General features: G+C 40.7%; 1 protein-coding gene across 2 annotated transcripts in view; it reads left to right on the top strand.

Annotated features, from left to right (window-relative positions):
• The first annotated feature begins 4024 nt into the window (after nt 1-4024).
• CD74 (CD74 molecule) overlaps nt 4025-22097 on the top strand; it is a 38990-nt gene continuing 20917 nt past the window's right edge. The window contains exons 1-5 of one of the 2 annotated variants that reach the window (XM_082252911.1): nt 4025-4262; nt 15955-16136; nt 18405-18490; nt 20616-20678; nt 21596-21691. In XM_082252911.1, coding sequence (XP_082109037.1) covers nt 4192-4262; nt 15955-16136; nt 18405-18490; nt 20616-20678; nt 21596-21691 — 498 coding nt within the window. In that variant the 5' untranslated portion in view covers nt 4025-4191. The remainder of the gene's footprint in view (nt 4263-15954; nt 16137-18404; nt 18491-20615; nt 20679-21595; nt 21692-22097) is intronic. The other variant, XM_082252912.1, reaches the window with a different exon arrangement.

Here is a 22097-nt window from a genome sequence, read left to right as displayed (position 1 = left end):
CGATCCGCTCAGTGGAAAGGAGGCATAAGTTGTTCATGACCAAACAATTACTACTAGGGCTCTAACACTGCTTAAAGAAGAAGTAAAGTTCCATCTTTAACTTTTACCTATAGGTAAGCCAATGATAAGGCTTACCTATAGGTACCGTAAATATCTCCTAAACGTGCACCGTTTAGGAGATATTTATTTTGCATACAGCTAGTGACATCATGCGCTCTGAAGGAACGGCCGCCCGTGCCATTCCTTCAGAGCCCTGTGCCATGAACGGCGGCTCCCGCGCGCATGCGCCGTAATGACGTCTAATCAGATGGCCAGAGGATGCGAACCCGGAAGGAAAATGGGTGAACATGTTGACCGTCTCAGCAGTGAGCGGGCGCTGCTGGAAGGGCCTCGTTCTAAGGTAAGTATTTCATTATACCTTTGTCTTTCAGGTATTTCTTTTTTGTTGGAGTTTTACAACCTCTTAAGTGTGTTCAGTTGAAAATAGCACTCTGTGCGTCACTGGGGTTAAATTGGGCTGATGCACATGGATGTATTTCATTTACTCACAAATATGCTGGATCTTGCTGCCAAAAGTTGGTAGAAAAATCCAGTGTAAAAAACACATGCTCACGAGTATGCATGTAAACATACGTACAGAACTTACAAGTGTAAGGGCCTTTTCACATGGGCATTCATGCTCCATGCAGCCCTATGGACAGGTGGATGTAAATAGATGGATCAGTGGAGTCTGTTTACACTCGGCTGCCCACAGAACTTTCACGGGTAATCCTGTGCCCTTGGACACAAACTGAATTGGCATGGATGTAAAAAAAAACTGACATCCCTCCCCTTCAGTTCTGATTTAGCAGATCTGCTCATGGATACCCTGCTGATTGAAGCGGCTCTGTGTGAAAGGACCCTAAATTCTTTTTCCAACTAGAATGAATTAACATGCATGTACAAATATGCATGTATTTACATGCGTAAAATATGCAAATATGCTCTTCTCTGAATGCAGGATTGAGGTGTTTATTTTTTTTTTTTTACATTCTTAAATAAAGCTCTAGAATACAGAGCGAACTGCTGCCATGTGCAGAAAAAAAACATGCGGTACGGAACTGAACGTGACAATTTTAGCATCCCTGTGCATGAGCTCTTAGATACTCTGAACATACTGTATGTAAATACATGCTCTGCATAGAAATCAATGAGCTTCCCGGTTAAATTCAACAAGCTTAAAGTGTTGCTAAACCCAGGACCCTGCATTCACTATATCTGAACTCCCACAGTACACAGAACATGGAAATGCAATTATTTTTTACTTTTTCCTATAAAACATTACCAATAAAAAATGGTTTAGGCCAATATATGTATTCTGCTACATATTTTTGGTAAAAATTTCCAAAAAACATATTTTTTGGTTTGTGCAAAAGTTATAGCGTATACAAACCATGGGATAGATTTATTGACTTTTTATTGTTTTTACTAGTAATGGCGGCGATAAGCAATTTTTAGCGGAACTGTGACATTGCAAAGGACAAATAAGACAACTAAATGACACTTTTTGTGGACCAGTGACACTAATACAGTGATCAGTGCTAACAAAATGCACTGTCACTGTACTAATGACACTGGCAGGGAAGGGGTTACCATTAGGGGCGATCAAAGTGTTAAATGTGTTCCCTGGGAGTGCTTTCTTACTGTGTGAGGGATGGTTTAACTGAAGGAAGACAGAGATTCATGTTTCTGCTTGGCAGAAACACAAGATCCCCGTCTTCCTTACTAGCAGAACAGCGATCTGCCTTGTTCACGATCTGAACGATCACCAGGTTTCTGCCGAACATCGGGTCCGTCGGACTCGCTGATTGGCTCTTGCTGTGTTGGGAGTGGGGCTCTGGCGGTGTGTGCACGCGCCCCAGAGCCGGAGAGAAAAATCATGTACAGGTATGTGATTTTGTGCTTAAGGGCCACTCTACCGCAGTATATGTACTTGGCGTGTTCCTTAAGCAGTAATCTGTGCAGTTCAAAAATATAACACAAATACACTACAACACATTACATCACTTCTGAATTTTTATTCTGTGGTATGAGAATTTTCGTAACTTTAGTAAACTCCTAATTTTTGATATGCAAAGAAAAACAGACGATCTGTCGTCCGATTTTTGGATCGTGTGTACGGGCCATAAGCAAAGCAAATGCAGGAAGCTAGTGTGAATGTAGCCTTACCCTTCCTCACTATCCAAAGCTAGAAAAAATGTTGGTAGGACATACACTTTAACCACATGCCGACCAGCCGCCGCACTTTTACTGTGGCAGGTTGGCTCTTTTACGCAAAACTATGTACCTGTACATCGTTTTGTGTAATAGCCAGTGGGGGCGTGCGTGTTGATTGGCCAGAGGGGGAGCCAATCAGCGGGTCCGGCAGATGCGATTTGTCCACCGGCCACCCGCGATCGCTCCCCATAGAGACAGAACGGCGCTCTGCCTATGTAAACAAGGCAGACCGCTGTTCTGTCAGAGATGAACACAGGCATCCTGTGTTTCTCCTATTTAGGAACACAGGTCTCTATGTTCATCTAGTAAGTACATCCCCCACACAGTTAGAATGCACCCCCTATGGACACACTTCACCCTTTGATCGCCCCGGGTGTTAACCCCTTCACTGCCAGTGTCATTAGTATAAGCGAAGTGAAGCACCTGTGCACTCATTGGATAAGGAAAAGACACCTACCTGTTGTTGGCTGCATGATATGGACTGATATCTTGTTTTGCAATATTATTGGCACTTTATCTTGAATTTTGTTCCTTTTTTGGATCTAATTTGTACAATATTTTTTAGATTTCATATGCACTTTAATATTTGTGGGTATTTGCACACAAATCCGGTGCAATACTATTATATTTATTTGGAAACTTTATTATGATAATTCAAAGAGAGTAGCGATATCGGATGGTAAAGATTCTTTTTGCCATAGGATGTTACTCTTTGCACTAATATAGCACTTTTATGTTCACATATGCACTTTATTTTTGTGTAATTTGTACATGCATATGATAAGTTATTTGTGAGTAGCGCTGTATCGATTAATTTGAGTTCTGATTTTTGATGCGCAGTGATGAGCACATAATGGTATAGCAGCTACGGTGGAAATTCATTACTATTACTAATTATAATTTTAATTTTTTGTGTTGGAGGTTGGTATTGCTGATACACATTATTATATACTTTTTGATTAGTATAGTAACAGTGCATATTTTTAGCACTGATTACTGTAATAATGTCACTGGTCCCCTCAAAAGTGTCAGTTAGGGGTCCGATCTGTCCGCTGCAATGTCCCAGTCCCGCTAAAAATCGCTGATCGCCGCTATTACTAGTAAACAATAAAAAAGTTTTAAAAATGACATAAATCTTTCCCCTAGTTTGTAGATGCCATAACTTTTGCGCAAACCAATCAATATACAGTTATTGGGATGTTTTTTTACCAAAAATATGTAGCAGAATACATATTGGCCCTAAATTAGATTTTTTTTTTTGTATGGGAATGTTTTATAGCAGAAAGTAAAAAAAATATTGTTTTTTTTTTTTTTTTTCAGAATTGTCGCTCTTTTTTTGTTAATAAAAAAAATAAAATCGCACAGGTGATCAAATACCACCAAAATAAATCTCTATTTGTGGGAAAAAAAGGACATCAATTTTATTTGGGTACATCGTCGCACGAGCGTGCAAGTCATGCAGTGCCATATCGCAAAAAATGGCCTGGTCATTAAGGGGGAAAAGCTTTCGGTCCAGAAGTGATTAAATAAAACAGAAAATATTTAAAAAAAAAAAATTCATAGCACCAATATATTTACATTGACTTCAAATATGTAAATGTTTTCATCCCACTATGTACTACTTAGAAGACTGCTTGCATTAAAACCTTATAGGCATCGGTGCAGCTACCACACACAAAACACGTCTACCTGACTACAAGTGATGCAATGCAGCAGCCAATAGGATGGCGAGATTCTTCCTTGACAAGCGAAGCTCAGCCCAGCATTATTCGGGTATTTCCAGCACTGTGTTAGATAAAAATATCACTTTCACTTCTCAATGCAGTTTGTATAGTCTTTATTGCAGCTGCAATCTAGCCCAGCGCATCATTCGGCTTTGATCTCAGCAGCAAAAGTCCAGAGAGAAGTCACTGTGTGCAGAATCCATATCAGAAGATGGCAGATGAGAGTCAAAACCTGGTCCAGAATGAGGAGACCGTGGTGGAAACCGGGGAGCGACAACCACGGTACAGTTCTTCAACACTTATGTACCCTTTTTCTGCTTCTAGAGCTATTGCATCTCAGTAATGCCTGAATAATTGGGAATGGTTCAATAAGGCCCCCGTTCACACCAACGCAGTGTGGGAAACCCACGTTCCGTGCCCGTTTCCCACACCGCGTTCAAAGTGCACTTCAGCGGGTGTCAAAGTTAATAGAATAGGCAGGTAAGAGGTCGTTGGTGGCCTGATCCGTCCATGTATGGTCAGGTCTACTAGACGCAGCAAAAATGGAGAACTCGAAAAAAGTATTCATGAACTTTGAAAAAAGTTCAAACTTTTCAATCAAAGCAAAAACAAATTGCATTTAACAAATCAACCCGAACGATCCTGTGAACCAGTTTTGTTAATTAGTCACAAAGTAGTTCCGGAAATCACCCTTTTGGTGATGACATATGTTAGACGAAGGGAATACTATAAATTATGAAAAACAAAATGTCTTTGATTATTTCTACAGATAGGAACAGAAAAGTTATATTTTAATTAGAAAGATTTGTGTCTAACATTTTCATTTTTTTATTTATTTATTTATTTTTTAAGTGTGTGTATGTGCCTTTCTCTGTCCATCTCTTTGTGTATCTCCCCCCCTCTGTCTGTCTCTGCTTACTTCTCGCTCTATTTTTCTCAGTCTCTCTCACTATGTACTCCTCTCCCTGTCTCTGCGTACCTCTCACTCTCTTTTTCATTACACACTTCTGTCTCTGTATATCCCTCTCTTTTTCTCTACATACTTTATTCAACTGCGTACTCCCTTCTTTATCCCCCGTCTCTCCTCTTGCTCTCTCTCTCTTTTTCTCTAGGTACTTCTCTGTCTGTCTGTCTCTGCATACCTCCCTCTCTCTTTCTGTTTGTCTGTCTGTTTACCTGTCTGTCTTTTTCTCTACATACTTATTTCTACGGCGGACCCGCCCTTTCTCTCCATACTTCTCCCATTATCCCTGCGTACCTCTTGCTCTCTCTCTCTTTTTCTCAAGGTACTTTCCTGTCTGTCTTTCTCTGCGTACCTCTCTCTCTCTCTGTCTTTATCTACATACATCTCTCTTTCTGTCTCTGCGTACCTCTCTCTCTGTCTTTATCTACATACATCTCTCTTTCTGTCTCTGCGTACCTCTCTCTCTCTCTCTCTCTGTCTTTATCTACATACATCTCTCTCTCTGTCTCTGTATAGCTCTCTCTTTTTTTCTACATACTTCTCTCCACTGTATACCCCCCTCTTTCTCCCCTCTCAAATTCAAATACGCTTTATTGGCAGGACCAAATACATTTTAGCATTGCCAAAGCGGTTGAGTTTGTGATTGGGGGAGGGGGGTAATGGGTAATATAAAGGGGAATGGGGGGTGAGACTATGTAAAGGATTTTTAAGTCCTCAGTTTTTCATGTCCCTCTCAGTCTCTGGCACGCTGTCACATATTGTGCAGCTATTCTCACCATTGGCTCCTCTTCTCCCAGTAGGATTTGGAGTTTCCTCTTCCCTTCTATAGAAATGAAGTACTCTCTCTGAGTACCTCTTGCTCTCTCCCATTTTCTCTAGTTACTTCTCTGTCTGTCTGTCTGTTTCTGTGTATCTCCCTCTCTCTTTTTCTTTACATTCTTCTCTCTGTCTGTCTCTGCGTACCGCTTTCTCTTTCTGTCTTTCTCTACATACTTCTCTCTCTGTCTGTCTCTGCGTACCTCTCTCACTCCTTCTGTCTTTCTCTACATACTTCTCTCTCTGTCTGTCTCTGCGTACCTCTCTCACTCCTTCTGTCTTTCTCTACATACTTCTCTCACTGTCTGTCTCTGCATACCTCTCTCACTCCTTCTGTCTTTCTCTACATACTTCTCTCTCTGTCTGTCTCTGCATACCTCTCTCACTCCTTCTGTCTTTCTCTACATACTTCTCTCTGTCTGTCTCTGCATACCTCCCTCACTCCTTCTGTCTTTCTCTACATACTTCTCTCTGTCTGTCTCTGCGTACCTCTCTTACTCCTTCTGTCTTTCTCTACATACTTCTCTCTCTGTCTGTCTCTGCATACCTCTCTCACTCCTTCTGTCTTTCTCTACATACTTCTCTCTGTCTGTCTCTGTGTACCTCACTCTCTTTTTGTCTTTCTCTACATACTTCTCTTTGTCTCAGCATACCTCTCTCTCTCTCATTCTGTTTTTCTTTACATACTTCTCTCTGTCTGTCTCTGCCTTTCTCTCTCTCCTTCTGTCTTTCTCTACATACTTCTCTCTGTCTGTCTCTGCGTACTTCTTTCTCTTTCTGTCTTTCTCTACATACTTCTCTCTCTGTCTGTCTCTGCGTACCTCTCTCGGTTTTTCTTTACATACTTCTCTCTGTCTGTCTCTGCGTATCTCTGTCTCTCCTTCTGTCTTTCTCTACATCTTTCTCTCTGTCTGTCTCTGAGTACCTCTTTCTCTTTCTGTCTTTCTCTACATACTTCTCTCTCTGTCTGTCTCTGCGTACCTCTCTCTCGGTTTTTCTTTACATACTTCTCTCTGTCTGTCTCTGCTTACCTCTCTCTCTCTTTCTGTGTTTATTTACATACTTCTCTCTGTCGGTCACTGTGTACCTCTCTCTCTCTTTCTATTTTTATTTGCATACTTCTCTCTGTCTCTGTGTCCCTCTCCTTCTGTCTTTCTCTACATACTTCTCTGTGTTTCTCTCTGCGTACTACTCTCTCTCTCTCTCTCTCTCTTCATAGCTCTCTTTCTTTTTTTTCTCTGTCTATCTCTGAGTGCATCTCTCTTTTTTCTCTGTGTGCTGCTCTTGCTTTCTCCATATCTCTTCCTCTCTCTGTACCTCTTTCTTTGTACCTCTCTCTCTGCCTCCCTTTCTTTCTATTTTTATGTCTGTCTCTGATTTTTCCTGTCTGTTTCTGCATACCTCTTTCTCTCTCTGTCTTTACATAATGCATGCTCTCTTTTCCTCTGTCTGTTCATAAAATCCTCTCTCTCTGTGTCTGTCCCTGCATTTTTGCCGCCGGCAAGCTGCTTCTTCTGTGATTAATCAAACCCCCAATCATCAGTAAAACACAGAATGGAGATCTGCCTATGTAAACAAGGCAGATCTTCATTCTGAGGGGGTAGAGGATGGATTTTGTGTCCCCTGAAAAGCAGGGAATAAAATCCATCTCTTCCTCTAGTAAAAAGCAGCACATACAGTACACAAAAACACTGGCTAGGCACACATTTAACTCTTTGATTGCCAATGATGTTTAACCCCTTTCCAGCCAGTGTCATTAGTACAGACAGTGCATATTTTTAGCACTGATCACTGTATTAAACTCACTGGTTCCCGAAAAGTGTCAGTGTCCGATTGTTTGCCGTAATATCGCAATACCGATATAAGTCACTGATCACCATCTTTATTAGTATAAAAAAAAAAATATATATCCAATAGTTTGTAGACACTACCCATACCCTTATTGGGATTTTTTTTTACCAAAAACATGTATCAGAATACATATTGGCTTAAATTTATAAAGAAATTTGATTTAAATGTTTTTTTATTGGATATGTTTTATAGCAAAAAGTAAAAAATATTGTTCTTTTTTCAAAATTATTAATAGAGCAAAAAAGAAAAAACACAATGGGGATCAAATGACACAAAAAAAACTCTATTTGGATACAGGGTTGCATGACCGTGCAATTGTGATGCAAAAAAAAAAAAGGCCTGTGTAAATCTTTTGGAGGTCAACTGCATAAGTGTGTATGAAGAAATTGGCACATTTTTCTTCCTGAACCCATCTTTGTAGATTCTGAATTGTCCATTTGTAGAACAGTTTGTAGTGGTAAAAGCTGGCCATACAAAGTTCGATTTTTTTTTTTTTTTCTTGTTCAGCTTGATGGACAAATTTCCCAATACGGTTATTGTATTCTGACAACTGGCACCAGTGGCTGATTGGATACAGTGAACAATTTTGTGTCCGGCTCCTTTAAGTTTTCAGTTGAAAGATGCCGGGTCGGGAGGGTGGCGAAGGAGCCACCTTCTGACCATACACAGCCCATTTCATGTAATGTCAACCACTTTTTATTACCTGATAATCAATAAAAAAATGTCCAATTGGATTGATGAAACCCATAAGCAAGATCTTTTGTCAAAACCATGAACAGTTGGTGATTGTTTGCTTTGATTTATTGGTTTGCTTTATTCAAAGGCTAGTTAAAAATGATTTTACTATTGGCTGAAAATGGGTTGTGTGCGCCCAGCATTGGTGGAGTGGTTAGCCTCCATAGCCATCCAATGGCTGTTATGGGGCCTGAGGGTGTAGAGGGGCTTCAAGCATTTGTTCTTCAGGGACTTTTTAAGCAAATCAACAAATGTAGCTTGATACAACCTCCGTTTTGAGGCCAGGCCACATTTTGTTACTGTAAAGCTCATCAAGCATCTTTGAGAAATGCCCAAAAAAATGTATAGGTAACAGACACACATTAATTTGCTGCCATTAAGTCTCAGGACACAAAGATACTGTTTCAGGAACAAACATCTATCTGCAAGGAGTGTAATATCATAAGCGTGGAATGTAACAACGCTGTAACATGATACAATGTAAGCTTACATCTTGATCATTTAAAGTGGGTAAAAAAAAATATGCAATACAAGCACATTTGTCATTGTTAACACTTTTTAAAAATGCTGTCAGTACAGAAAATACCTGCTGATTTGAAACAATCCAGTGAGCCCCTACTTTCCTGTTAAAGCCGACAATGCTGCCTCTGTTGCACTAAAATTAAAATGGTGTTGCCAGTCGTGGCAGTTTTCACCTAGTGGGCTGCAGAATTCCCTCCCCATTTGTTTTAGAGATGAGAATAGGGGGGAGGTATTCTGTATTCCATTAGAACTGGGCAGGGCTGACGACACTGCTTTGGATTTCAGCGCAGCAGAGGCAGCATGCTCAACTAATAGGATGTTAGGGGCTCACTGAGTATTAGCAAATGATCAGGTTTTTCTCTGTACTTGCAATGTTTCAAAGAGATAAAACATGAGGAAACGTGCATGCATTGCAGCGTTTTTATTTTTATTTAATTATAAAGATAATCACCTACAGCACCACTTAATCAGAGTGCAACAATTATCCTAGATTGTAAGCTCTAAGGAGCAAGGTGCTCTAAATCCACCTGTATTTAATTGTTTTGTAACTGTACTGTCTGCCCTCATGTTGTAAAGCGCTGCGCAAACTGTTGACGCTATATAAATCCTGTATAGTAATAATAATCACAATTAAAGCGGAGTTCCACCCAAAAGTGGAACTTATGCTCATCTGCTTCCTCCCCCCTCCGGAGCCACATTTGGCACCTTTTAGCGGGGAACGGGTATCTGTTTTTGACAGGTACCCTTCCCCACTTCCGGGAGACAGCACCGTGGTGCCGTCCCTCAGAAGTTCCGTCCTCCTTCTCCTTCCCCTGCCACCAAGCCAATTAGAATGCACAGTAGAGAACTGGCTGTGAAGCTGAAAAGCTTCATTGCCGGTTTCCCATAGAACGAATGGTGGTGGCAGCATGCACCCCAGCAGCCGATCTGAAAATCGACTGGAGTGCTGACATCATGGACAGTTATGTGTCTATATATTAAAAGTCAGCAGCTACAGTGTTTGTAGCTGCTGACTTTTCATTTTTTTTCCCCCAGCTGGAACACCGCTTTAATCACAAAGTGCAACAATTAGTTACATATCTACCTGTATATAAAATGCAAAAATCAACATAAATATAAACACTATCTAAAATTAAAACTATCTATTTTTTTGTATAAATATATAAACACGTTAATCCTAATGTGCAGTGTAATATCCCAATAACAATAAAGTATATTTTTTTAAAAGTGCATAAAGTGCAAAAAAAAGTCTTGTATATTCCAAAAAATACATCTGGGACAGCACAAGGCTTTTTTGTGCACATATATATATATATATATATATATATATATATATATATATATTAGGTATCGACCGATTATTGGCAAAGCCGATATTATATTGAGGGCCGATATGCACTTTGCCCGATAAATCGGAATCGGCCTTTTGATTTACCAATATTGCAGATATTTCGCGAAATGCATGTATCGGGGTGATGCCTGCAGCTAGAGGCATCACCCCAAAACCGTTGTCCATAGTCGACAGTCCGCTGTCTTGTAATGACAACCGATGCGGCTGAGAAGCCGCTCGGCTGTCATTCCAAGGAGTGGGAGAGGACGTCCCCCCCCCTCCCGCCACCTTCCGTGGCTCTCCCGGGTCTCCCGTCCCACCGGAAGACCCTGGGCATCCTACCTTCACCACCGCACCACCGTCATCTGACCGAGTCTCTATTTCTTTGAATTTGGCGCCGCCGAGCACCCGGAAGTGATGTCATGAATGACATCACTTCCGGGTACTGGCGGCGCATATTTCAAAAACTTACAGAATTCAAAACAGCCAAACTTGGCATTTTTAATGCTTTAAGTGCAGGGGAGGGGTTTGGGGTCTTTTAGACCCCCAGATCCCTCCACCACAGTACCTGTAGACATTAAAAAAAAAAAAATTAATGTCCGAAAATATCGGCAGATATCGGCCGATACCGATATCCAATGACCAAAATATCGGTATCGGCGGTAAAAAAAACAATATTGGTCGATCACTAATATATATATATATATATATATATATATATATATATATATATATATATATACACACATTACTTTTTTATTGTGATTATTATACTGCACTTTAGGATTGATGCATTTACATTGTGATACAAGTGATTAATTGTTGCACTCTGATTGTGTGTTGCTACAGGTGATTATCTTTATCATTCCATAAGTTTTTTTTTCAATATCAAACTGTCTGCTAGCAGCCTTCTTTATCACAGCAGGGACCTATATATTATATATCTGATTTTTAACTCTTTTTTTTTTTGTTATTTTACATTTTTTTTGTTTTGCCCAGACATACACTTTAAATGGGATGTATACTAGGCAAGCATATTTTTTTCCTGGTGTAACACTGCCTCAAGTAAATATCCAACTTTGTGACTCTGTTGTCCTTCCTATCCATCAGCTTCTCTAAAAAGCAGAGTACAGTTTTATTTTTACCAGATAACGCCTTACTTCAGGGGAAGTAGAAGATGTAAAATGGCTGCCATGTCAAGCAGTATCACTATCAAATTAGACTGACAGAGTCTGCGTTTTAGAGGAATTAACACCAAAAGTATCTACTATATATGTGGTATAAATAGAGCTTAGATGGTTAGAGATCATACCTAGGCGTCCGTGAGTCCAACTGAACCATACTTCAGACCACCACTTCCAAGTAGTCCCAGGCATGGAAAAGAACAGTCATAGTGCACAAATGAACTGGACTTTGCCTGAGTTCAGGCCCGAGATCGGGTGTATGAACCATTCTTAGAATATCTCTGAAGACCTATTGTATGTTCTGCGTGTATGGATTTCTGAACATTGGGATGCTGGGGTATTGCTTGGGGTTATTTGAAGTGTTTTTTAGGATAAGGGTGGGGGATATATGTTCATATGTTAAGAACAATATAATCTAAAAACATCAATTACGTTATTATTTTATTTTAAATAAGTGTTTTCTGTTTGTGATTTTATATCTGGCAAACTACCCTTTAAGTGGCACAGATTTATAAGCTCTAATCTCAACAATGGTGGAGTTGAAAAATATGATTCATGTTTGCATATGGGAAGGTGGATTTGGTCTTTTGTTGGAATGGCAAATCACAAATTTAGAACGGCATGATGTCACCAGTTGCTAAGGAAAAGCATTTTGGAATCTGCTGATTGCTACGGTTTATAGCTCAGCTCCAGGCAAAGATCGCAGCGCACAATTGCCTCAATTGCATGCAACCAACTTCTCAACAGAAAAAAACCCAAGATCAAAAGCTAATGTTATGTCAGGCACTCATAAAACACGGTTGAGATCGCATAGAAGTAAAATTGGCATACAAATAACAATAAAATTGTACAATCTCATTTAAGCTGGATACACACTATCCAACTTTTGTGGTTAGATTTCCTTCAGATTTACCTTTTCTATGTAGTGCAAGGGCCTGCCAGATTGCATACAAATTGAAAGTGTTTAGGTTTGACCTCATATTATATGGTTTTGGTAAGTCTAAGGAAAAAGTCTTCAGAAAATCTTATAGTGTGTATGGCCCATGAGATTTACCAAGAGCTACGTACCACGAGGGCCTACATTCGATTTGTATACAGTCAGGAAGGCCAAGTCTTTAAAGCTCTCCAAGACTACAGCATGAAGGCCTTTTTCTGTCCTAAGGAAGGGAGCTGCTTTCAGACAAAGTAAATGTTATCCTCTATATTAATTTAAAAGCTTTGTGAGAACAAAATTCCAGTGAAATAAAACTTAATAAAAGCTTTGGTCAAAATCTTCTTTCCATTGTTTGTTTTGCTCGACCATAAGTTTTATTGTGAAATTGTACAGGCTTACACAGATAAACAGACATCAAAAAGGGAGGGTAGGATTCTGAGTCTACATACTGTTCCTTTTTTGGGTATCCTGTGCTCTAATACCTGGGTTCATGGGTTTAACCACTTGCCGACTGTACTGCGGCAAAGTGGCTCGATTCCGTCCAGCGACGTAGACCTACGTCGCTGGACTCCTCCCCCTGTAGGCGGTGCTCGCGCGCCGCCGGAGGCGCGCTCCCGCTGTTTTCAGTCACAACGGGAGTCGGGCCAGGGGAGGAACGGCGGCGATCGCTGCTGCTCTTCCCTGATCATCGGGGAATCGAGTTTGGAGATCCGCCCGCTTGTGTAAACAGAGCGGGCGGATCTCCTAAGTGACAAGGAGTGACAGATTGCAGGGTTCAGCATAGCTGAACATGCGATCTGTCCTTGAGTCACTCAGTCACCTCCCCCCACACACGTTAGTAAGCACCAGGCATACATTAACCCCTCCCTCTCCAATAAAGTTAACCCCTTCCCTGCCAGTGTCATTTTTACAGTAATAGTGCATATTTATAGCACTGATTACTGTAGAAATGTCACTGGTACCCCCAAAAGTGTCAAAAATGTCAGTCAGGGGTCTGATCTGTCCCCCGCAATGTCGCAGTCCCGCAAAAAAAAAATCGCAGATCGCCGCCATTGTACGTTAAAAAAAAAAAAACACCAAAAATGACAGAAATCTTTCCCTTAGTAAACGCAATAACTTTTGAGCAAACCAATCAAAATACGCTTATTGTTATTGTGATTTTTTTTCTACCAAACATAGGTAGCAGAAAACAAATTGGCCAAAAATGTAAAAAAAATTTGATTTTTACATTTCATATACATTTTTTTTAAAAATATTGTTATTTTTTCAAAATAAACGCTCTTTTTTTGTTTATAGCGCAAAAACTAAAAATCGCACAGGTGATCAAATACCACCAAAAGAAAGCTCTGTTTGTGGGGAAAAAAAGGACGTAAATTTCGTTTGGGTACGGCGTCGCACGACCGCGCAATTTTTAGTTAAAGTCGCACAGCGCCGAATCACAAAAAGTGGCCTGGACATAAGACAGCAAAATCTTCCGGTGGTAAAGTGGTTAAATAGGCTTTCAACCTTTCCAAAGCGACTGTTGCCCAATTATTCATGCTCCACAAAGAGTTTAGAAACCAGCTCTGATGTAAAATGTCAGCCCACACAGCCTCTTTGGGGCCCCTAGCTGCCTTCATACCTTCAGGGGGTTAGGGGTGCTACAATACATTTATATTGAATACAAATTATCAGCAGATATTTAAACATGTCTGAATGGCCAGTGTAGCCATGATATCAGGCTACGCAGGTCTTTCTCTTAAGTATACTGGTTACCTGGTTTGAATGTACTACCACCTTTAAACAGATGATTACATATACTCTATTACCAAAAGTATTCGTACACCTGCCTTTAAACGCACATGAACTTTAATGTCATCCCAGTCTTAGTCTGTAGGGTTCAATATTGAGTTGGCCCCCTGTTTGCAGCTATAACAGCTTCAACGCTACTAGGAAGGCTGTCCACAAGGTTTAGGAGTGTGCCTATTGTAATGTTTGACCATTCTTCCAAAAGTGCATTTGTGAGGTCAGGCACTGATGGGGATGAGAAGGACTGGCTCGCAGTCTCCACTGTAATTCATCCCAAAGGTGTTCTATCGGGTTGAGGTCAGGGCTCTGTGCAGGCCAGTCGAGTTCCTCCATCTCAAACTTGCTCATTCATGTCTTTATGGACCTTGCTTTGTGCACTGGTGGACAGTCATGTTGGAACCGGAAGCGGCCATCCCCAAACTGTTCTCACAAAGTTGGGAGCATGAAATTGTCCAAAATGTCTTGGTGTGCGGACGCCTTAAGTATTCCCTTCACTGAAACTAAGGGGCCAAACTCAACCCCTGAAAAACAACCCCACTCCCTAATTCCCCCCTCCACCGAATGATTTGGACCAGTGCAAAAAGCAGGGTCCATAAAGACATGGATGAGCGAGTTTGGGGTAAAGGAACTTAGCCTGCAGAGTCCTGACCTCAACCCGACAGAACACCTTAGGGATGAATAAGAGCGGAGACTACGAGCCAGGCCTTCTTGTCTACATCTGTGCCTGACCCCACAAATGCGCTTCTGGAAGAATAGTCATACATTCCCATAGACACACTCCTAAACCTTGTGGACAGCCTTATCATTAGAGTTGAAGCTGTAATAGCTGCAAAGGGTGAGCCGACTCAAAATTGAACTCTACAGACTAAGACTGAGATGCCATTAAGGTTCATGTGCTTGTAAAGGCAGGCGTCCCAAGACTTTTGGTAATGTAGTGTATCTCCATTCAAATCTATAGTTTAGAGTTTGTACAGCATACTGTATGTCCTCATGGAGTAAGAACACTTCTTATAATTAAAAAAAGCGATTGCAGTGTGCGTATACTGGACGGACATGGCTCCACAATGGAGGCCAAATACACTTTTCTTTTCTGATTGGAATAATCAATCTATGGTCAACAAGCTATTCGATCAATATGACACATGTGGGGAAAGAAGATTTTGATCATAAGGTAGGACACAATGGTAACTTACAATCGTAAATGATCAAGCGCAACTCTGTTTCCACCTTGTTATCTCATAATCTAATCAAAATATGATCTTATTCATGAACAAAGTATCTCAGTGCTGCAGATCGATGCAAAACGATCAATAGAGTTCTGACCTGGCTGCTCAACTCATTTTGGTCTAAATTGATCAGAAGGGAAGTTATGGCTTTTGGATTGGTTGTCGATTCTATCGGTTTGATCACTTTGCAAATCAATCTGATTAAAAAAAAAAATCGACCGGGTGTATGGCTATCATAACCATTAGGGTGGCTGCAGAAAGACATCACATCCCAGTAAGTCTAATTGACCTAACTGTGCAGTAAATAAAGGAATCTCTGGAGCTGCACATCTGTGCCTGGGCGTATGAATGGTAATCTCAGCCTGGACTCTGAACAGGCCAAACCCCTTAACCTAACTGTGACCTAAACGTGCAGTTAAACTTTAAATGCCAATTCATAAAGGATGACAATACTTTAATAATATTACATAACTTCTTCATTAAGGCCTTTGAGGCAAAGGCCGGGCACGAGTAATACCGTGAATCTTCCTGGCTCTAACGGGAGTGCTTTACTTTGTAGGCTTTATCTTCTGGTCTGATGCATCTTGTTCATTCAATTTGTTCTTTTTTTTTTTTTTTTCACAGCACTCTGACCTGTAACAAAAGTACAGCGATGTCCGCCCTGTCCATCTTTGTAGCTCTCCTCATTGTAGGTCAAGCTGTGTCTGTCTACTACATCACCCAGCAGCATTCCACCATCAACTGGCTGTCGGAAACCACAACTGCATTAAAGTTGAAGGATATGATCAAGAATCTTCCTGGTTCACGTAAGTAACAAGCTCTAATACCAAGCATTGTAGCATCTTTGGGGGGGGGGATTTACTAAAGGCAAATAGACTGTACACTTTTTTTTAAAGAAATTTTATTGAATTTTCCAATGAAATAACAAGGACAACAGTACATATGCAGATTTGAGAAGTAACGGATCATAACCTGGTACCGTGTAACATATCAATATAACAATCAACTTGCCTAATTAATAGAAGAAGGTCAGGGGTGAAGGGGAGGGGAGGGTGGGGGTAAAAGGTAAAGGTCCTTTTGCATTTGAGGACTGTACCCGGATATAGATGATGTTGATGGTCCATGGTCAAGCCGAAGCTGAGTGAACTGCACTCATTTTCCTGAGAGCTTAGTAAATGTGGCAAAGCTCTTCTGATTTCTATCATCCAATCATGTGCAAAGAAAAATGCTGTTTTTTTTTACATTTTCATTGTACCTGATTGGGTATTCTTTACAAAGTGAAGTTTTACTACGTTTACTAAGCTCTAGCGAAAATGAGTGCAACTGAACTTGCAAAACACGCCGTTCATTTGCCTTTAGTAAATCCATCCCAGTATGTTTACCATGCAATAAAACAGAGGTCTCAAGCTGGTGGCCCTCCAGCTGTTGCGGAACTACAAGTCACATAATGCCTCCGCCTATGGGAGTCTTGCTTGTAACTGTCAGCCTTGCAATGCCTCATGGGAATTGTAGTTCTGCAACAGCTGGAGGGCCACCAGTTTGAGACCCCTGCATTAACCGGTTGCCGACTGCGCACAGTATATTTACTGCGGCAGTCAGCCCCGGCCAGGCAGAGTGACGTAGACCTACGTCGCTCGCCTGTCACTGGGATTGGAGCCAATAGCGGGCGAGCGCGCACCTGCTGAGGCGCGCGCCCGCCTCGGCTCGTTAAGGGAGGAGTGCGGGCGTGTGACCGGCGGACCCGATGTCTGCCAGTCACTCGCCGATCGTCGGTACAGCGGGAGAAAGGCAGAGCGGCTTATGTAAACAAGCCGCCTGTCATTCTCCCCTGTGTGAAAATGGAGATCAGACGGTTCTACTATGTAGAACAGTTGATCTTTGTTTTTACACCAATAGCCATGTCCCACTACAGTTAGAATCACGCCCCTAGGACACACTTAACCCCTCCCTGTCCAATACAGTTAACCCCTTCCCTGCTGCCAGTGTCATTTTTGCAGTAACAGTGCATATATATAGCACTGATTACTGCAGTAATGTCACTGGTACCCCCAAAAGTGTCAAAAATGTTAGTCAAGGGTCCGATCTGTCCGCCGCAATGTCGCAGTACCGCAAAAAAAATCGCAGATGGCCGCCATTACTTGTTAAAAAAAAAACACCAAAAATGACAAAAATCTTTCCCTTTGTTAGTAAACTTTTGCACAAACCAATCAAAATACGCTTTTTGCGATTTTTTTTTAACAAAACATATGTAGCATAAAACAATCTGGCCGAAAATGTTAAAAAATTTTGATTTTTACATTTTTTTGGGGGGGAATTTCATATAAAAAAAAGTGAAAAATATTGTTATTTTTGCAAAAATTACGCTCTTTTTTTGTTTATAGCACATGATCAAAAAATCGCACAGGTGATCAAATACCACCAAAAGAAAGCTCTGTTTGTGGTAAAAAAAGGACGTGAAATTAGTTTAGGTACAGCGTCGCCCGACCGCGCAATTGTCCGTTAAAGTCACGCAGTAAAAAAAATCGCAAAAAAAACCCTGGTCAGGAAGGGGGTAAAATCTTCCGGGGCTTAAGTGGTTAAAAGGTTCGACTAGCAGGTGGGATAGCTTACATATATAATAGCACATTTCAGTCTTTGAAACTAGGGAGCAGACAGAACAAATGGTCTATAGGCCAATATAGGACTTCCAGTAGATAGCACAGTAGTATAGCACTAAAGAAAAGATTCCCTTGTTGGCCACTAGGTGTAGACTTTACTTCACCAAAGACATCCAGCCAACGAACACATTTCATTCTGGATAAATATAGTTTTCACGGAATTGGCATTTACAATTCTGCCTAAATGATGTTTCTCGATTCAACCTAATTATTTAATGCCTGTGATAATTATAAATATGAAAATACATAAATTAAATATTTAAAGAATTAGCCAAAAAACATGTCAGGCACTGACTTCCTTAGTATATACAAACCTGACATCATCTGGACAAGGCAAAGAAGTTTTTGAAAATGAAATGTTGCTTTTTCCGAGCTGCATTTGGACAAATTAATATCAGTCATTTTTTCCACCTACAGCTCCCTACAGTCAAAATCGCCAGAAACTGAAAATTGCAACATTTAATATTCCACTGGCATTCAGCGATACAGACGGCTCTCCACAGGTAACTTTGTCAGTAGAATACTAGTTCTATAGTAACAGTATGAATAATAGTAATAGTTCTACTGATTTAGTAACAGTCAGGGGAGGACTGGACCAGGGGGCAGGGGGGGCAATTGCCCCCTGGGCCGCTCTGATGTCCTGTATAAAGGCTGCACTGTTTCTGCCACAGACATGCTTAAAGTATTCCTGGTGGAGAGAAGTAAAAAGTCCCTGACACTGACCTACTGAGTGCGAGATGAAGACAAGGACAGAGCGCAGGCCTCCCTCTCCATCATGGATGGTGTAAGCTGTGTCTGAGCAGAGGCCGGTTCCATGCCCCACTGGAGACTCTCCTCCCCTGGCCAGCCCCAACCAAGCTATCCCAGCTCCCCCCCCGACCGCCCCCTGCTGGCCAGGTTGAGAACTAAGATTCAGCCGGTGAGTAGAGAGTATCTGGAGCAGATCTTCAGCCTGGAATGGGGGTCAGGAGGAGGATGGGGAGAGTGGGGGGGGGGGGGTGAGGGAAAGTGGGAGGGGGGCCGAGTCTCTGCACCATGGGCCTCTGGTTTGTACTTGCCCCCTGGGCCAAAGGTTGCCAGTTTGCCCCTGGTAACAGTAATAATAACAAGCAAATATACTGTTTTGGGTTTAGTAACACTTTAAATATGGCCTTATTCAAGAAAACAATTATAATTCTTGAAGTGGTTGTAAAGGCAGAATATTTTTTACCTTAACGCATTTCCTGCATTAAGGTCAAAAATGTTCCAGTGGAAGTATTGCTCCCTCACCCCCCCATACATACCTAAGTCCTATCTTAAACCAGGGATGTGCCCGTCTGCAGCAGTGCTGGTCTCTCTCTCTTCAAAGGACATAGAGGCAGCAGCGAGAGTCATTGGCTCCTGCGGCTGTCAATCAAATCCTATAAGCAGAGAGCGGGTGGGGCTGAGCCATTCTGTGTGTCTATAGACACACACAGCTGCATCCTATGGTGGCACACTGAGAAGGGGAGGAGCAAGAAGCGCCGGTGGGGGAAGAGGAGGTTCAGAGCTGCTCTGTACAATACAATTTCATAGAGCAGGTAAGTATAACATATTTATTATTAAAAAGAAAAGCCTGAGCCTTCACAAACGTTTTAAAGCTGAAATATAGTATATACTTTTTTGGGATAAAGCACAATACATATTAGTTATGTGTAATCCCATTACCAGCAGGTATCTGCTTCTGCTACAAATCCTGGACTCTGTCCTTCCTCACAGTCACTAGATACCATCCTCAGTGGCTGTCTTCCTTCGATGGAAGTCAGCCACGAAGCACAGAGTGGAGGACTTGTAGCAGAATCGGATACCTGCTGGTAATCAGAGCACCGTCCATGAACTTTCACTGGACACTTGCTTGTTTATGTATTTTTTCATAAGTTTTTTGGAAAAAAGATTTTTGTGATTACTTTTCACAAATTTTCACTGGACACTTGCTTGTATATGGTTATTTCATAATATTCATCTTTTTGGATCCTATGTTTGGATTTATGGAAATATGGATTCCAACATTTCACTTTATTATGTACACATATTTTAATTTTTAATAGTCATATGTAGTAGCACCTGTCACACTTTGGGGTGTTGAACTGTCTTTTGCGCTGTGGCATTGTTATATAATTTAATGGGATACACACCATTGCACATAAGTAATTTGTAGGAGGAGATTTACTAAAACAGGTGAACTCAGAATCTGGTGCAGCCATGCATGGTAGCCAATCAGCTTCTAACTTCAGCTTGTTCAATTAAGCTTAGACAATAAAATCTGGAATCTGATTGGTTGCTATGCAGAGCTGCAGCAGATTTTGCACACTTCAGCTTTAGTAAACAACCCCTGTATTGTGCTTTATCCCAAACAATATATACTATACTTCAGCTTTACGTATGGTATCCCACAGCACAGAAACAGATTTCAGAATCCTTCCTGGTCTGACTTCAGCAGAGTGAATTCTGATTGCTACAGGGTATTCCTACAAATTAGAATTGACACTCTTTATTGAAAAAAAAGATAATAGTGACAAGTTCAGTGTTGATTTAAAATCGCCCGAAGAAATTGCAGGAACATTACTGAAAATGATCAAGTATTACAAAACAAAACGTCTTTATTTGTAGAACCTGGAAGCTATTGCAGAGGAGAGCAACAAGATCGAAGATGCAGTTAAATACATGCTCCTGGTGAGTTTGTGTATCTATTTAAATGTCATAAACTAATTTCACTTCTTAATATTTTTTTTTTTTTTTTTTTATTTAAAACTAAACAAGGAAAACAGATAAATATATGGGAGCTGTTTACCAGCCAAAGAAATTGTATGATTGTCCATATATTCCTGAGATTTACACAGCCCTGCCCCGTAGCACAACCAGTTGGATATTGCCACAGTTAGGGATTCTCTGGTCTCTTGTTTCCACCTCAGCCTTCTGACTGGATAGTGAAAGAGCAGAAACAAACTGACAAGGTCATCACTCTGCTCTTTCCTCCTATATGCGTTTTTCTTGTCAACACATTTGCATGTAGCAGACCTAATTGGCTCCCAGCTCTACCCCTCCCTCTCCCTGTCTGATACTGTACAAGAGGCTGATACCAAGTCAAAATCAGGCATTCACACTCATTACATGGAAAAAAACATGAATGATGTCCACATTTACATATACCTCCATGAATGATGGATCCCCCTCTTGGGGGATCAGGAAGGATTTTTTTTCACTTGCTGGAGCCAATTGGATCATGCTTTGATGTTTTTTTTTTTGTTACCTTCCTCTGGATCAACTGTGGGTATATAAATGTATATGTATGTATATGTATATATATATATATATATATATATATATATATATATATATAGATTTTTTTTTTCCTGTTGGTTGAACTAGTTGGACTTGTGTCTTTTTTTCAGCCAGACTGACTATGAAAATCTTTAATACCTAGGTGCATTAATTTGGCTTTTGCCTGGAGCACGGCTTTAACACAGAAATGTGTATGGAGCTTTGTAACAAGTAATGTTGCTTTGCCGGTGCTCTGTGTCACTTGTGCATTGTACTGTACGTACATTATATATATTTATACTTTTTTAATGCGTATTCCCTATCTGTAGAGAAATAACCCCCTGAGAAAATACCCATCGCTGAATGGCACCATTCTTGACAACCTGAGGAAGCTGAAGTCGACTCTGAATGACCAGGAGTGGATGGTCAGTGTTTATAATTCATATGGAAAATGAAATGTCTTTAGACTTAGCTACAAACTTCTGAAACTGGATTGGTTGCTAAGAACAACAGTTGCGCTACTATAATTAAAATATATGTAAATCTTTTTTTTGTTTATATCGTAAAGAGGGGTTAAACCATCCGTCAAATTTTAAGTGTTGGGAGAGAGGTATAGGTGGCACTGCCTCTTTTCTATGTGCAATCCTCAACAAAAAAAAATAAATATTAACGCAAAAAGCGCACGCTCTCTTTAAATGTAGTTGCTAAAATAATTATCACTCCTCATACGTGTAAAATGATAATACATGTGGTGCACAAAATTAATAAAGTGCAAACGTGCTAAAAAACAGCAACTGTGAGATATTTCACAAATCTAAATAGCCCTTAAAC

The sequence above is a fragment of the Pelophylax lessonae genome (assembly GCF_965119305.1).
Source record: "Pelophylax lessonae genome assembly, chromosome: 4".
Taxonomy (NCBI): Eukaryota; Metazoa; Chordata; class Amphibia; order Anura; family Ranidae; genus Pelophylax; species Pelophylax lessonae.
The sequence above is the reverse complement of the archived record's forward strand: the minus strand, read 5'-3'. Positions and strand labels throughout refer to the sequence as shown.